At 40.7% G+C, this 18,717-nt stretch overlaps 1 protein-coding gene across 1 annotated transcript in view; it reads right to left on the bottom strand.

Annotated features, from left to right (window-relative positions):
* STAC (SH3 and cysteine rich domain) overlaps positions 1 to 17,181 on the bottom strand; it is a 247,224-nt gene extending 230,043 nt beyond the window's left edge. Inside the window, exon 1 of the mRNA XM_087713018.1 lies at positions 16,895 to 17,181. Within this exon, the coding sequence (XP_087569144.1) occupies positions 16,895 to 16,999 (105 nt within the window). The 5' untranslated portion in view covers positions 17,000 to 17,181. The remainder of the gene's footprint in view (positions 1 to 16,894) is intronic.
* Between the last annotated feature and the right edge of the window lie 1,536 nt (positions 17,182 to 18,717).

Here is an 18,717-nt window from a genome sequence, read left to right as displayed (position 1 = left end):
TCTATCTATCTATCTATCTATCTATCTATCTATCTATCTATCTATCAGTTAGACAGACAGACAGATAGAAGATAGATAGTTAGTTAAACTAACTATCTATCTTATATCTGTCTGTCTGTCTGTTTGTGATATTCACAGATTGAAACTCAATGACAGTTAAAGAAATGAAGTTTGATTAACTAAAAAGGTGGGCATAGAATCATTGGACCACAACAATATAACACAATAGTAGTCAACTGCAACTCTTTGACAGTTACTGCCAAACTTGCAAATCTGACAACATACCAGATTTTGTATCTCCATGATGCACAAGTGCTTTACTTGCCATTATTGTAATAATTAATCTAAAAACAATTATTGTATAAGCTTTTGCTGTATGAAAGAAAATATGGAAATGGCCATTAGTAGAGATTTTAGAATTGCCTTGTTGCTATAAACATGTGGATATACTCATTAGTAACTTCTTAAATCAATTCTGAGATCACACTGCAGCTATGGGGGGTGTCACGGTGTTCTTTTGTTTTTCCAGCTGTGCTTATATTCTAAGACATAAGGTAGGCTGAATCTTCTCTGTAAGCCTACTGCTCTTTCTCTTTCTGTTTTGCTTGCCACGAGGAGGTAGGCTAGGAACTTTACCAGAATGTAGTTATTAGCCAGTAAGTTTGTTTGTTATTTATTTTATAATAAAAATATGTTTCTTAGAATCTACCTCGGGTTTATTTTACTTAATCACAACCCTCACATGGTAGCAGAGGATGGTTACAGGAGATTATGGTTTTTTTCCTTGTTTGTTACTTTAATAAGCATTTAGGCTAATTAGATAGATGATTACTTTAGCGACTGAGGAACGCTGATGTAAATCACTCCTAAGAATGCCTAAGAAGAAGAAAAAACAAGAAAGCATTCTGCAACAACTTTAAATGTCTCTGAAGAGGAAATTAAAAGTATTTTACAAAAGCTCCAAGAAGGAGAAGACTGCAAAGAGGCTGCTATTGACGGCAACGTGCTTCAACCGAGGTCAGTAACACCCCTTATAAGTATGCATGCTCTCAAACAGTTTTTCAAGAACCTTCAGAGTTTGAAACACATGATACAAGGCCAAAGTTTTCACAGGAGCTTTTTCACTCCTACACAGAGAGAGAAACTAATCATTCTCCTCAGAGCTCTGAGCAAGCTATAAAAGGCTATCGTGATCAAATAGAAATTTTTGAACGTGAGCTCTACCCTTGAGTTAAATAAGAGGGACTCTCCTGTTGTTCAAATTTCCGAAAATGCCATTTTGGCTTCTTTTCCACAGCCTAAGACACTCCCCCGGTGGATATTGTGTCAGGCCAATCAGAACAGAATTTTTTTCTTCTCAATTTATACAAGCCACACAGGCAGAAAGTTTTACTGAGAAGCCTAAAGCTGAAATTGCAGTGCCATCTACTGGCAAAAGTAATTTACTACAGAAACCTAATCTGCATTTTGAATTCCTAAACCAATTACAGATATTGCAACAAACGTTATCAAACATGTCCTTAACTCACTCAGCTATTCAAGCTGCAATGCAACAAGTGCCTCCACAGGCCCAATCTTCAGCACCCCCTGGTGGTGCTGGTGTCTTTTTAAATGGAGCACAACAATACTTAATGCAGCAAAGGCAATGGCTGCCCCTCCAGCAGGCCATGTTAATATTGCAGCTCAAGCACAGCCAGCATTCCAAGTGCACATTCCTCAACAGGCACTTTCTGTTTCTCCATTGACTGGTGAGTCAAAATTAAAAATGTCAGGACAGAATTATAAGGCCTGGGTCAGTGAAGTTGCACTTTTGCTTCGCAGAGAAGGTACCCATTGTATGGTGTTTAATCCTCCTGCCCAGCCATGGATTCCTGCAATAAGAGACTTAGAGACTAAGGCTTGCACAACATTATTGATGTCCATGGATACTGAATTGCAGGTTATTTTTCCCCCTGATGCATCAGCCCAACGAATTTGGGTCCAGTTGGAAAAGACTACAGGCCCATCTCAACTGAATCTTCATGTTTGCTCATGTCTGAGTTCCATGGTTCAAGATTGAGACCCGGTGAATACATTGGAGGACATTTAACCAAACTGAAAGGAATGAGAAAAGAATTGAGAGAAAGAAACTTTTGCATTGATGATATGCAAATGATAAGCATAATCATTAACTCATTGAATTACGAATGGAAAAATGTCATTGCAAAGATTAACCAAGTCCCTATTGCTCAACGCACAGTGGACAATGTTTGCAGACTTTTAATTGAAGAAGAAGCACTCATGTTAGCCACACCACATTTGCGAAGACCACATGCATCAAGAGCTCCAGCGAGGTGTGCTTTCCAAGGAAGAGCCTAAGTTCCAAGGATGCCAAGATGCTACTGTAACTGTATGGGAATGCTGCCCGGGATTGTCTCCAACGAGTTCCAGGTCCCGCCACATGCCAGCTCAGAGGAACAGATTCCGGAGGCAGAGGCAGAGGCAGAAGGCAAAGTCATTGTGGTCCAAGGCATGATCTACAAGCTCCACTTGCCACATTGGCCTTAACCAACGAACCACAACCACATCCAGAATATGATAGACGGCTTTTGTGGACTTTAGACAGTGGTGCAGTGGTACATGTTACCTATAGAAAGGAATTGTTCACAGAGATGCACGAGTCTGAACCTGAACTGCATGAACGTTATTCTTTCTCCAATCATCCCTGTAAGGTTATGGGAAAAGGGACTGTTTATGTTGAGGAGCTCGATGCATTTATCGCTGATGTTTATTACATACCTACAGCAAGTAGTAATTTGCATAGTCAGAGTCACTTGTCTAGAGTGTTAAAGTACCAGGTGCACCACCTTGAAAAAGCAAGTTACATAGTTAAAAACGGAGATATTGTTGCTGAAACCATGCTAATTGGTGGTGTCTATTACATAAAACCAAAGTCTAAAACACAGGAAAGTATGCAAACTCCAAAAGAGGAGAGCACAGGTCAGAGAGAGATGTTCCAGTGAGAGATCCTGTAGCTACTCCAAAGGCTCTTAAAGCCAACAAAAAGAAAATAAGAAAACAAGTTGCTCAGAGCAAGCCTGAGGTTCCTCACAGAATTGTTAATGTTACAAATTCACTAACTGGTAAACCTTTGCATTCCAAGTGTATCCACAAGTGGCATAGAAGATTGGGGCATGCCAGTTCTTAATAAAATGCCAGAGTTCACACAAGGTTTGGAGCTAAAGGGGTGTAAGGTGTTTTTGGATTGTGCTGTTTGCAAGAAGGCCAAATCCAAAGCAGCAGCCATTCCCAAACAGGCTACATGCCTGTCAACACGCATTTTTGATTTGGTACACATTGACATAGTAGGTCCTTTTCTGCCAACACTTGGTGGTAGAAAATATTTTCTAACAATTATTGATAATTACTCTAGATATAGATATGTATATCCTATGAAAGAGAAATCTGAGACCTTTCAGATCTTTAAAGACTTTGCAGCTCTTGTTTCTACCCAACACCCAGTTCGCATTGCCAGAATACAGAGTGACTGTGGTGCTGAATTCATGTCTCAGTGTTTCCAGGACTGGATCCATAAGAATGGAATTCTTCATCAGACATCGGCCCCGTACACACCGGCTCATAATGGAGTCGCAGAACAAAGATAAGGGGTCCTACAAACCATGATGCATTGTCTTTTAGAAAACGCCAACCTCAGTAATCCATACTGGGGTGAAGCTATCAAATATGCAAATTACATTGTCAACCGTGTTTGGAGCAGTGTAATAAATCAGACTCCTTTCTTCATGATGTATGGCTACAAGCCCGATCTCAAGAACCTCCATATTTTTGGTTCATACGCTATGGTGAACATTCCCTTAGCTCAAAGAAGAAAAGGAGGTCCAGTAGCAAAGAGACTGAGATTTATGGGTATTGATGATATTTCAAAATGGAGCAAATTTATTGACTCTAGACATGTAATTGTGATTTCCCAATCTGCTAATTTTGAGGAAGATGTTGACTGGTCCAGGATTCATTCCAATGAGTCTGGAGTTTATTTTCCTAGAGATGATGTTGTAGATGCCATGCAGCCTGATCACCAAGATTCACAGGCAGATATTCCATCCACTAGTTCTTCTCAACCTGATGTTCTGTCTTTGTGAGCCACAGAAGCTGATGCTAACGACGAATGTGAGGATGAGCACGAAGCAGAAGAAGAATGGACTGTTGTTCCGAGACATTCCAAGAGGGTCACAAAGGGAATCCCTCCACAGCGATATTCATGGCAATTGTCAAAAACACCCTTGCCTTTGATTTGCAATGTTACACTTCCTCCTGATATGTTCACACAAATCAAGCATCTTCCTGATTCAGAGCAAGAGAAGTGGTATGAGGCAATGCAGAATGAAATGGACAGTCTAAAGAAACTTAAGGTATTACACCTGCAAAACCTCCAGCAAACAAAAAGGTCACTGGCACTTGATGGGTCTACCTGAGGATTACCCAAATACTTACTCACCGACAGAAAGAACTGAGAGTGTAACAATTGCTTTAGCCATTGCAACTATCCTTGGTTTAGAAGTTTTCCAGTTTGATGTTGACACGGCTTACCTACATGCTGACCTAGATGAAGAAATCTATGTGAGAGGCCTTCTAGGATTCCGACAGCAAGAAGGGGATACCTGGTTTCTAAACAAAAGTCTTTATGGTCTGAAACAGTCCGGTTTAATGTGGTACTTATGTCTTACTGACAAACTAAATTCAATGGGCTTTATTAAGTCCGAAACCAATGAATGCGTGTTTACAAAAAAATCTAACAATATGTATGAGATAATTCTTGTTTATGTTGATGATATTGTTTATATTGGTCCAAATAAGAAAAGGAGTGAGATTTTTGCTAAAGCTTTGCAGAGATACTTCACATTGAAATCTTTAGGTCATATTAACACTTACTTAGATGTTCAGATTGACAAAACACAGAAGGAGTTTAGTCTTTCACAAGAGGATAAAATTGAACACATTTTGCATCAATGCAATATGAAGGATGCTAATACATCAGACGATGCAAACAGATTTTCACAACTTGACACATGAATCAAGTCGAGGATCAAACACTTTATTGTTCAGTCATTGGGTCACTGTTGTATATTAGTAGTTGGACCAGACCCAATATTGCACTTAGTGTTAATTTCTTGTCTCGACACGTAGGTAAGGCATCACAGTTTCATTGGACATGCATTAAGAAGTTATTGAAATAGCAATTTTAATAGGGGAACAAATGAAAACTGGTATATATAGGCAGCGACGCCTTGTTGAAAAATGAATAAGATCTCTGTTTGAAGGTATGAAATGCAAGGTTAACAATGAATAGAAGTATACTTTCTGGGGGGAAATAATGCTAATGTTAACTGAATATATATTGTAGAATGAAAATGAGGCCTTTAGTTATATTAGATGGAATATCTGAGACGGTAAATATTATTTGAAGATGCAGATGTTAAAACAACTGTAACCAAACGACATGCTGCATGTGATGATGGTTTTTTTCCCCTCCCCCTTCTTTTTTGGACCTTTTTGTCTTTTTTGTCTTTTTTGTCCTTTTTGACTTCCCCCTCCTTCCCCCCCCTTTTTTTAAACCCTAGCTTATTGTGGTGTTTATTAAATATACAACAGAGAGATATGGGATGTATAAACTTAGTAGGGATGCACCTGTGATCAAATGACATATTGTATGTGATGATGGGGTTTTTCCCCCCCTTTTTTTCCGTCTTCTCTTTTTCCCATTGTTGTCTATGTAATAAAAAAATAAAAGAATTGTCAAAAAAAAAAAGAAGTTATTGAAATACTTAAAATATACTAAACATATGAAGTTATTGTTAGAACCAACACATACTGATTATGCAGAATTATGTTGCTATGCAGATTCTGATTGGGCAAGTGATAAGAAATCATGTAAAAGTACTTCAGGTTATATGATGTTCCTAAATGGATGTCCTGTTTACTGGCAAGTGAGGAAACAGAATTTTCTTTCTTGTTCATCTACTGAAGCTGAATATGCTTGTGTTTCAGATGTATGTAATTCTCTAACATGGTTTGATGCTTTAGTCACAGATATTTGGACACGTCTGATTCAACCTATCACCGTAATGGAAGACAATGAATCGGTGGTTTATATTTCTGAGTCACGTTTCACAGGTTCTAAGTCTAGACATATTGACATCCGTTATCAAAACATAAAACAATTAGCTAAACAGGGTTTTGTTAAATTGCAATATGTATCCACGCATGATCAAATTGCTGACATACTCAAAAAACCGCTTCCAGCAGCTCAACACGAGCATCTGCATAAGAAGATGTGCCTTATTTGATGATGTACCTGATGTCTGCTCAACTGGCAAAAAGAAGGGGTGTCACAGTGTTCTTTTGTTTTGCCAGCTGTGCTTATATTCTAAGACATACGGTAGGCTGAATCTTCTCTGTAAGCCTACTGAGCATGTCCGTTCATTTTTGCTCTTTCTCTTTCTGTTTTGCTTGCCATGAGGAGGTAGGCTAGGAACTTTACCAGAATGTAGTTATTAGCCAGTAAGTTTGTTTGTTATTTATTTTATAATAAAAATATGTTTCTTAGAATCTACCTCGGGTTTATTTTACTTAATCATAGAGTATACTCCAAGGAAAAAACCACGATTCACCCCTCATCAAACACAGGGCTGAATTTACAACCCTCACAGAGGGCAATTGTGGAAGCCTGAAAAAAGAGTAACACTTTTAAGAAGTTGCCATCAGTTGTTATGTTGTTGCACCCCATACTCCAAAGCAACTTTTTGGTTTGTATATGCTAACTACGACATAGTAGTAGTATTTATCCCTAGACAGGCAGTTAATACTTTATTCTATTCTGGATGGTATAATATTAGTGATTTGAATCAAAATAAATTACTTCAAGTTTCTCATACTACTTTCAATGTACTAATCCTCTATTCATAAAATAGAACTGAAAAGCTATCTAGGAAAAATCAAGGACAGAGAAAAAGAAATACATCAAGTGACTTTTCCAATAATACATCTACATCTGAAAGTTTAAAAGCAGGCTAGTCACAACTATGATTAAGGTGACCAGACGTCCTGCTTTTGGCGGTACAGTCATGATTTTTCAAAATTTGTCCTGCGTCCCGCGACGTTTTTAAAAAGTCCCGATTTTCAGGGGTGAGTGGACAAAAGGGCATCGGCAGTGCAGCCAGGACCCACTGTACAAGGGTGAGGGAAGAGCAGGGCGGAGCCTGATGGAAGCCAGAGGGAGGGGGCTCAAAGGGAGGGGAGAGCCAAGATGGCGATGGCTGAGGAGGAGGAGGTCTCGCGGCCGTCGCTGCCACCAACCCCACCAAGGAATTGCAGAATGATAGTGGCTGTGTGCCAGGAGGGCGGCCTGCGGGATTGGAGGCTGCATGGTGGCAGCGCGCTGCCGAGCAATAACAGGAGTCACGGGGCGGGCTGGCCAAGCAGCCTCGCGTACGCAGCTCGCCTCGCTGCCCGATGGAGGCTGCCCTGCTGCTGGCACTGCTGCACCTCTGCTCCGCCACAAAGATTCCACCACCACCCCCGCTGGCTCTTCCTGCCTGGACACCTGTCGCCCAGGAGTGGCCGGAAGCCCTCCTTCCCACCACTGGCTGCACCGTGGCCAACTCACTATGGGTGGGCTGGAATGCTTCGGGCATCCGGGTGGGAAGAGCCAGTGAGCGGATGGCAGTGGCATCGCTGCCCGGGAGCTGCCAGAAGCCTTCCTGCCCACCACCGACTGCACCGCAGCTGACTCACCCCGGGCGGGCTGGAAGGCTTCCGGCATCCTGGCGGGAAGAGCCAGTGAGCAGATGGCAGTGGCATTGCCGCCCGGGAGTCGCCAGAAGCCTTCCTGCCCACCACCGGCTGCACCGCAGCTGACTCGCCCCGGGCAGGCTGGAAGGCTTCGGGTGTCTGGGCGGGAAGAGCCAGCGAGCGGATGGTGGTGGCATCGCCGCCCGGGAGCTGCCAGAAGCCTTCCTGCCCACCACCGGCTGCACCGCAGCTGACTCGCCCCGGGCGGGCTGGAAGGCTTTGGGCATCCAGGTGGGAAGAGCCGGCGAGCGGATGGCAGTGGCATCACCGCCCAGGAGTCGCCCGAAGCCTTCCTGCCCAACAACTACTGTCCCTGGACTTTTTTTGATGAGTGCAGGGCGACTGACGGTAGTTTGCACCGGTGGCGCCCGCTCAAACTATCGTCAGTCGCCCCATGTTAAAATCTGGCCACCTTACGCTTGGTGGGAGCTCCGGACACCATTGGGTGGATGCTCCCCACGCCGCCCATATCCCTCTCCTTCCCATCGCACGCGACTCCCCTACCGGCGCTGCCATCCATCGGAGGTGGATATAAAGCTCTGGAAGAGATGCCACGACTGGGGCAAGGTGCCAGTGGGGGCTGCTCTTTGTCCTGCTGAGGGGCCCAGGACTGGGACTCTCCGAGGCTGTTGCGGTGGGATAGAAAGGATGATTGGGGTTAGTTTTCTTCCTCCATCCTCCACCCTCCACCCCCCACGCCAGCAGAGTGTCCCCTCTCCCACCTCTCCCCTCCATTTTGTGAAGGCTGCGATCCACACCTCCCCCACTCTGATCCTTACTGCTAAGACACAAGGGTGCTCAGCTTTTGGCAGTTATCAATATGGTCACGAGGCGCGATTGATGGAAAAGGAAATATAAGGGGTGATTGAGCGGCTATTTTCCTTGGAGGAGTGGGGATGGGTGGTGGGTGGGGAGAGATTAAGACAACATGGTTGATAAAGAGATGTTAACGAATGGTTCGGGATGAGGATAGGCTCTCCAAGGATGGGAACCTGAGGATGTTGTGCACTCAGAGTGTCCCCTGCAAGTTTTAAGACTCCTACATGCCCCTCCCAATAATTGGGCTCCCTTCAAAAAGGGTTGGATTTTTTTAGTATCCTGTTAGGGACCATGCAAGCCTGACCCATCCAGAGGATGGGTGGTGGTTGGGAAAGCCTCTTTTGTTTGCAGACAGTAAGTGCCATGAGCAGATTGGTTGGTCATCTCAGACAACCGTCTTTTGATGGTTTTTTTCCCTCCAATGGGGAACGTTGGCTGCTATATTAGGGATTTGTCCGAAGACGTGTTTTCATATAATTCATGACTTTGTCTATGTGTGTACATGTAGGCAGAGAGATTTCCTTAGATGAGGAAATGTGTGTCATCTGAAAGATTATAAAGCAGAAGGAGGGTGAATGTGGGCTGTGATGCGCGGCCAACCCTCTAGAGATTTTAGCAGAGCACAAAAGGATTGTGGCTCCCAGTAGCAGCAACGGCAGCAAACATCTTTCTTGCCAGCTTCTAAACTGGGATGTTATTGAAAGAAAGGAACCCTTGAATGTGAAGCTAAGAATAAATTTTAGGCAACCAGATAGTGAGTTAGCTCTCTGATAGTAAAAAGTTGTAGGCTGCTTAATTCATTCTCAGAGTATATTCTCTTTTCGTTTTTGCCCTTGGTTTCAATTGGGATTCAAATAAGAACTGTAGTCCAACAGCTAAATTCCGTAAGAAGGGGGAGAGTGCAAACGCCCCTTCCATTGTAAGGCTATGAAGCTGGAGCTGATATGTCAAAGTCTCCAGTTTAAATGTCATCTTAGCTAGGTGACCTTAGGGAAAGTACAGCTGTCAATTAAGGTACCTACCCCCATCTGCTGAATGAAGATAATAATATATTCTGATTTAAGGGAATGATGGCAAACAAGGCTTCTTGAAATAATGCTTGCAAAGTAATATAGAAATGTTGGCTGCAAAAGTTGATGGAATTAGGAGAGATGGCAAAATTGACTGCTTTGATTAAAGAACATAATTAATTTTGTTTCTACTTGGAAACCCCTTTTGTGCTTCAAGGGAGGGAGAGTAAAACTTTGATTTTGGTTTTCCTGATTACATAGTTTGTTGTTATAGAATTGGGTAGTATATATTATTGGGTAAAAGTAAAAAGTTGAGGTTGTAATGTTATTATCTTCTACTGTGCTAAAAAAGAGTCAGAAGTCAATGCCTCCCCCACTTTCCCCCTTCTACCACACACTTTCTCCCTTTTCCCTTTTTCCACTCTTAATTTCCCCTTATTTTCATTTTTTGTCTTTTATATGCTGATAAACTAATACAAATAATTAAGCAGGCAAGAAAGATGAAAAGTAAATGTGATTCAAGTTCCCTTTTCATCTTCCTCCACCATCAGTGCCTTTCCCTCTCACTTTGGCCTTTTCTACTGGAGCAAAAATAATATTTCTGTCAAAGCTTCCTTCCCAGGGGAGAACTCCCAGAATGCCAAGAGATGGGCATTAAAGCCAACCCAAAAAAGAAAGACCCTATCCCAGAAATCTTACTTCAAGCCGAATTTCCCCCCATTTCCCTCATTACACTAAAAAAAACCTCTTCCGTGTCTTCCTACTAAATGAGAGCCTTTTGGTGTAGTTGTGAAAGGGCTGGCCTACAGACCAAGGGAAGATGTGTTCGAGTCCTGCTTTTGGGCCAGTCGTTCTCTCTCAGCCCAACCCACCTCACAGGGTTGTTGTTATGTGGAAAATATTAAAAGGAAGATTAGGTGTGTTTTCTGCCTTTCAGTTATTTATAAAAATAAGACAGGTGGGATAAAAAATCTAATAAATAATAAAAATAAAAATAAATGAACCATAGACCATTTATTCTATCAGAACATCAATCCTTCATGAGGATTGAAGGTAGCATTAACTAAAAAGTCCCATTTTTTAAAATTTTTAATCAAGAACCCCCCCCCCCCCCCCGGTCAATGGTGTCCCTCTTTACCAATCTGAAAATCTGGTCACCTTAACTATGATCCATGAAGATTGTTATTCGAAATGTTCACACCATTTGTATAAGACTTGCTAATTACTTTCCTTTTCAATATAACAAATCTTGTTTATTCACAATACTTACCATTTTATGCTAATATATGGTAATAGTTTTAGAGCTGGAGATGAGTGTCAAATCCTCTCTGTGGATTTATAAGCGTTGTTCTCATGTTCCCTTCCAAGTGCACATTGTATGTTGTTTATTCAGCATAATGAATAAACTGTCCATATGCTATTCTCTGTCTTTTAAAATATTCAGTGGCTGGTAACATGTACCAATGGAAACTCAGAATGCATTAATTCCATTAAGCAGGAAATGTGTGTGCTTATTTAACAAACAAACTATGATTTTTAAAATAATTAGCTTTGACAAGACTTTAGATCAGAAGTGTCAAACTCAATTTCATTGAGGGCTGCATCAGGGTTCTGTTTGACCTGGGGTGGTGGGACAAGGAGACATGACAGGATGGGCAATGGCAGCTTGACATACTGTAACTTGTGTCAGGGCACTTTTGGTGGCCCAACTATTCTGCCAGCAAAAACGGGCTCCTGAGCTCCATTTTTGGCTGCGACAGTTTCCTGCAACTCTCTCCCAGTGAAAATGGAGCTCAGTAGGGCCACATGCAACCCTCCCAAACTCCATTTTCACTGGCAGAGGCACAATAGACTGGTCCTTTGCTGTTTCCAAGGTGGTCTGTGGGCCAGATTTAAGCACCCTGTGGGCTGGATGCAGCCCTTGGGCCTTGAATTGACACCACTGCTCTAGAAGAAAACCAGACTTTTACATTAGGAAATTTAATTAAAATATGTTTACTGTCTAAGAAATGGGTATGGGCCTATTCAATGAATGACATGGGTTATCTCTGGAATTTTTTTGAAGGGAAAGTTAACAATGGTGCAATGGTGTAAATGATCTTTGAGTAAATTCTCACTGGCTATTAGTAGTTTAGCTGCTATGTTCTAACTGCTTTCTCATTGAGCCCATGGAACCAAGGCTCATTGGGATACAAGTATATTAACCAGGTATGCTTCCTATTTTTAACATAACTGTTCTGACAAGACTAGACAAAATAATTCATTTAGAAAATTAAATGTTTTTTTCCCTTTTCAGCAATTAAGAGCAATGGTGGCACAGTGGTTAGAATGCAGTATTGCAGGCTGACTCTGCTGAAAGGAACTAAGTGATTTGTTACCAATTATGAAATGTTGGGTTAAATAGTGCCAGCCTAGCAGTGGTGGGTTCCGGATTCCGGCGTCACCCACATGGATGTGTGCAATGCGCACATGCGTTGTACTTCCCTGCGACACTTCTGCAAGCCTCCGCTATGCTCCAGCTGCTTGGAGAAGCATCGCGCAGGCACCGTACATACCATGTGCGTGCGCGGAAGTGCCAAAGGCTTAAAGGACAAGTAAGAAGCTTGGGTGGGCGGGTGGGCCCTCCAGAGCACTGTACCGGAATGGTACCCAGTGCTCTGGTCAGGCTCCGGTACACCCATACCAGGGCGTACCACCTGCAACCCATCACTGCAGCCTACGTAGAAAAAATAACCCAGGGAGGTAATTATGGTACATACTTTTAATATATTCTATACTTTCTCCATGCCTGAGTATCAGTGGTGGATTTCAAAAAAAATTAGAACCTATTCTGTAGGTGTGGCCTGTTTTGTGCGGGTGGCTCAGCAGTCATGTGACCAGGTGAGCATGGCCAACTTGGAAAATGTGGTGAAACTCACTTAACAATGCTCTTGCTTTGGGCTCAATTGTGGTCATAAGTTTTCTTTCTTTCCTTCCTTCTGTCTCTCTCTTTCCCTTTTTCTTTCTTTCTTTCATCTCTTTCAACATCTGAGCTATTGGCCCAGTTCAGCTCTACTGCACATACGCAAGCACTTCCCACCAGCCAGCTGGTTTTCCGGTGTCTGCCACACATGCGGGGCACATGCGGGAGAAATGTGCACATGTGTAGGAATGGATATTTCATACAGACATGTGGGGGGTGTCATATGCTCATCCTTGGTGGCAGAGGGAGGGGACATGCATATATGCATGGGAGGGGGTGCACATGGGGAGTTGCACATATATGCCTGGGGGTGGGATGCATGGGGGGTCAAATGCATATTACATTATTGCATTGCATGTATGAGCTTTTGGCACATGACAACGAAAAGGTGACTGGATTAGAGGATTCCCAACCATTGTTGTAGAGCATGGAAAGCTGAGTTATCCACTGAATTATTTTTCACAAAAGGATTAGAAGTGTGACATACAAATGCATTTAAGAAAGCATACATGATATCCAAATATATAAGTTAGTTTCTATCATCTTTTCCCAATTTGCAGCTAAAATGACATATAAAAAACAGACACATTCCATCTTGTAATTTGTTCTGACATCATCTCAGATTTATGTACCAAGATCATCTCTTCTAGTAAGATGATATAAAATTACAATACTTTGAGTTTATGTTCAGCTGTGTAACAAATCTACTGATTAGTGCAAACTGTAAACGAAAATATAATCAGAATGCTGGAAAGAGTGTCAGATATGTTGAAGTAATTCAGGAGTTTATCTTCCTTGATTCATATAACTATCAGCACTTGGTAAACAGTTCAGTCTGATTAATGGCTGAATAAATCTATGATGGCAGAGATTAAATTATAAGGTCAGAGAGGAACAGATGAATCTAGGTTTCTCAATAACAAGGTTTTTACATGCTAGAAGTTTAAACCATCCATCAAGAGCCAGAAGTGGTTCAAGCATGAAAAGCTTTAACATATTGATGTCCCAACTGGTTCTCTAGTTGGATGCGGCACATATTTCCTAAACCATGTTTTTTGCCTCTTAAACAAATAAAATAAATAAGAGTTTGTTAAACTTAGTAAAGGCGTAATCCATGTAGTCCAATTGACTTCCAATGTAAATAAGAAAACCATCCAGCTACCATTGTTTTGCAACTGAATTTCAGCAGAACAATCTGAGGAGACACAGGTAGAAACTGTGCTGGAGGGACACATGTGGTGCCTCCAAACCACCTATTGCTCCCATCTTTTAGAAAGCATGAAAATTTAAGACCAGGAACATGTCCCTACTTGGTCATGAAATCACTGAACCATCACTCCTTTCAGCCCAACACACCTCACAGAAGGTAGTGAAGATCAAATGGAAATAGGAAGCACATTTGTGAAATATAACAAGATATAAAAGCAAGGAATTCTTTAAACAAATGATTATTTACTAGGAAGAATTGTCTGCTGTAAAAGATGGGCCAAATAAGTACTGAAATCAGTTGATTTGCTTTTTCATGAGAAAAGAGAACACCCTCTAATAAACTGTACTTTCTTGTAATATTTCTTATTTGAAATAGCATGCTTTGATTCCAATAAACTTTTCAAATCAATGTTTAGGATTTCAGTCATTGCAAAAGGATCTGTGTGTGATGGCTTGTCTAACTTAGTTCATAAACTTGTCAAACATTCTGTTTTGAATTAAGGAATTTACATTTGTCCTTGTTTTCTTTTATCTCCAATTGTAAATGTCTAGGAACTTCATAGAACATTGGATTCAGCAACATATATTTGCCAAATTATTCAGAAGTAATAGGGTCTAAATGGGACAGCAGCATGTCTGATTGCAACTACCTATTAAACCATATTTTGAAACCAATTTCCAATGAAACAGAAACAAGGCTCAAATTTCTGCACTTCAAACCCTACTTAATTTAAAATAAGCCTCACTGATTTCATAGAATATGGTTTTGAAAAGGGCAAAGAACCCAGTTTGTTTAGAAAACACTCCCAGCGTTTTCTTTTTTCTTTTTTTTAAAGGCTATAAGATAGAAAGAGTTATAAAAATAGAACTGTAGCTTGTATCAGTAAAACAGTGCTTTGATGACTACACATCTGACTTTGATTTAAGGCAAGGATAGAAAAGCAGCTACAGAAATAGTTACAGGGGTCTTCAGAGTAAACTGCAGAAATAGCCACCCTTGACTTATGTTTACACAGTACAGCACTGGGAAATTTTCTGTAAATTGCTTTCGGACTTTTTATTCAAGTTTCTGGCCAAACCACAAGTCTCATAGCGTAGTTTGGCACTCATAGAAGCTCAAGATATAAAAAAGATACTTTCCCATTCTTTTTTCTAATTCCTTTAACCTTTTTGACTTACAGCTTCCAATTTGGGGGGAACCTTTCTTTTTATTTTTTAGAAAATGTGTAATGTATGTGCACTAAATTTTGAACTTATAAATTGTTTCTGAAAAACCAAGAAAAACCAAAAGAAAGTTTAGACTATTAATTTTTCAGAAGAAGAATTCCCTTGTTTCAATTTCTACCCTCAAAATGACTCTATATGGCACTGCACCAGAACGACACAAGGACAGTTTTTCCCTGAATGCCATCACTCTGCTTAACAACTAATCAGACACTGTCAAATAATTTACTGACTGTATTTCTATTATTCTTCTCTTCCTTACTAGTATCTAACTCTTCCAACTTATTTCTATAACCATGTTGCTTGTATCTTTCAATTTATATTGTTTTTGTTTCCTAATACAATATGATAGTTTATTAGTAACCTTGACTATCACTAAGTGTTGTATCTTTTTATTTTTGATGAATGTATTTTATTCTCCTTATGTACACTGAGAGCATATACACCAAAGACAAATTCCTTGTGTGTCCAATAAAGAATTCTATTGTATTCTATTCTATCATGTAGGATATAATGTGTAAGGATAGAAAGAAAGCTGTACACTTATACTCTGCATTTGAAAAATATACTAAAAGTTCTGTATCATTTTTAAACTAGCCTAATTTGACTATTTATACCAACATTTGAATTTAGTTAACTGAATAATGTGTAACAGAAAACTGCCAGCATTGAAGAGTGCTCCAAAATTTGAGAATTGGAATTTAAATGTTATCATTTCATACTTCATAGTTTGAAATATGCCCATTTTTACGTGTGAAAATTTAACAGAATATTTCCAAATTGTCAAAAGTACTTTCCCACAAAGTATTTATATCCATCTTTATCAAAAAGAAATACTTCAAATAGCAGCAAACTCACTCAGAACTTCTAAAACAATTGATATTTTCTGTGATTAGATGGCAATCTTGTTATAAATTTAAGAGGCCTCAATTATCTCTCCCATAGGCCAAAGTAATGTATATATCACTCACTGTAGTCTTCCCTGTATCCCACAACACAAATAGATAAAAGGCCACACAGTTGTTCTTTCATTTAACTTTTCATTACAGCATGGAGCAGTTTCATTGATTATATGATATGATTCAGAGCACTATCTTATTGGTTGGTTTCTATCTTTGACAAGTCTGCTGGAATTATATTGATCAAATGGGAAAGGGAAATTACAGCAGTGTCTGTCCTCTCTCTAAAATACCAAGTAATGGTATTTTATTGAAGCCTCAGTGCCTCTTCAGATAGGTTGAATTCCTGAAGTTGACAATACTAACTGGAAGCTTTGGGAGCTGTATTTGCAATTGGCTTGCCTTTAACTACTGATCTGCTTACTGGTTAAGCTGAAAACTTCCTGGAAAGCATTTAAAACAGTAACCAACTTTTCTATAATAAATAAATTGCAGTGTCTATTCAATACAATAGTGAGTAATTTATGAGCCTCAAGTTATTGAAGCCCAAGATATAGTAATGGTTTTTTTTTAAAAAAAATGAATGCCTCCCATTCCTCCAGGAATAAATACTTGAAAACTTTCCCACCAAAGAATTCTTTGAAACACATACACTTTCATAACAATCCAAAAACCCAAACGAATCATGCAACCCCCCCCCCCCCAAAAGCTATATCCAAGAATTCCTTTTCCACATAAGATTCCAATAGGAAAAGATGAACAATTGTGTATGGCGTTGGAGATAAACATCTGTATGTGAGTTGAAATGCATTTGAATATAAGTAGCTCTAATAAACATACACTTGCACGCAAACAGTGAATGTTTGCGTGCAAATGTATCTTATGGATTTATGATACACCCCCCTCCCCGATGCTAGAGATACCTTTGATTCCTGGCTGGTGGTAGAGGCAGGAGAAGGGGGCTGAATGTCGTTCTCGTTCTCCACCCTCTCAAGGCTGACTTCAGTCTTGTTAACATGAGGAATCATTTCGCCTTTGACAGGAAAGATCGCGGCTGTGACTGGCTGTCAAAAAGCTCTCCCTTTAGTTCACGCGTTTTCCCTTCGCCATTCATCCGGAACTAGCGTGTTTCCTCGGACTCCACTGGACTCCAAGATGCAGGCGTGGATTTTCTACTTAAAAACTAATAAACCCTACATCCTTTCTCTATTTCCTTCGTGTTTTATGCCTCCTCCTCCCATTCCCAGCGCCCCTGCTTACAAGTTATGGTTTGTTCGCCGGAATCAAATTAATCAGGGACAGTCGATTCATATGTTCGCTCATGTTCGCTCCTTTCGTCCCTCCCTTTTTCTTCCCAGCCGGATAGGTGTAATACGGAGAAACCGATACACCCACCCCCCAGCCCAGCCCTGAAAGCGAGCTGAGCAGAAAGCGTGGGCATAACACATGCAGAGGCTAAAGTCGGGAGGCAACGCTTTTCGGCGCCTTGGAGCGAAACATGTGTTTTTAATAGTGAAGAAGAGTGCAATCTGACGAAGCTCGGGGAACTGTAGTAAAGCCTCAAAGAATTTGTCTAAAATCCAGATATTTCTGTTTCTGGATCACACTACCAGTGAGGGAATAGATAGATGTTCTCTATTTTTCCAGGAAGAAAAAGATGTAGCCCTGAACGTCCTTTTATGCCAGATTGCTACAATGGTTAGCCGCAGGCGACAAATCAGGAGAGTTTATTTCAAATCCTGGTCAGTAATTGAGAATTTTTAAAGTAGCCATTTATAGCATCATCTGGCTGTTGCTGTGCCAGAATAGGACCAAGGACCTCAAACATTTTTTTTTGCCATGGTGGCAGTGATGCAATAAGTTGTGGAAAGACTCTCAATATCTGTCACTTTATCATGTTAGTAAAATTGAGATTACTGCTATAGGTGTGTTTGTGTGACACCATAAGCCACATTTAAATGTTATATTCGGGCTGAATTCAATTTAAGGGTTTATTAGGTAGATATGAATTCAGATAATTGAATGGTGTAAGTAGCTGTGGTTGAATTAATAATGGAAAAGTGTATTGTGCCAACAAAACCACTACATTTTTCTCAATGAGGAAAGGACAGGCTTTATCAGCTACAGATAGACAGACGGACAGACAGACAGACAGACAGATAGGCAGACAGACATAATCTCCCCCATTGTCTTCAGGATAGGAAACTTTTAGTGATGACAATAACATCACTTCTGAAAAAACTCCAAGAATTTGCAAGTCTTCTCTTGGGATTTAAATAATTGATGAAAAATCCTGAAAGCTGAAAATATTGGAGAAGTGATTGTACAGATTTCAGATAAAAATAAATAAATAACAGACTTGGAAGGGACCTTGTAGATCATTTAAACTAACACACACACCATCCAAGCAGGAGACCCTACACCATTTCTGACAGATAGCAGTCCAGTCTCATCTTGAAATCCCCCAGTGATGAAGCTCCCACAACTTCCTAATGCAAGCTGTTCTATTGGCTGATTGTTCTCACTGTGTCAGGGTTCCAAATAGCATCTAAAATTAAATCAGAGTCCAAGACAAAGTATTGCTCGGTTTTCCCCACCCAGTTGAAAGTTCAAGATCTTGCCCCCACACCCAAAAGTCCATCACATGGTCTGATCTTTCACTGCTATGCTGGCAGTTCCACCCATCCAGTTCCGGTCAGGTGCAGAGGTGCAAAGACAAAGGATGACCTTGGCTTTCAAAAAAAGT

This window comes from Thamnophis sirtalis, unplaced genomic scaffold (genome assembly GCF_051295495.1).
Source record: "Thamnophis sirtalis isolate CommonGarterSnake01/CBP01778 unplaced genomic scaffold, rThaSir2_p1.2 scaffold_4, whole genome shotgun sequence".
In the NCBI taxonomy this organism is placed as follows: domain Eukaryota; kingdom Metazoa; phylum Chordata; class Lepidosauria; order Squamata; family Natricidae; genus Thamnophis; species Thamnophis sirtalis.
The sequence above is the reverse complement of the archived record's forward strand: the minus strand, read 5'-3'. Positions and strand labels throughout refer to the sequence as shown.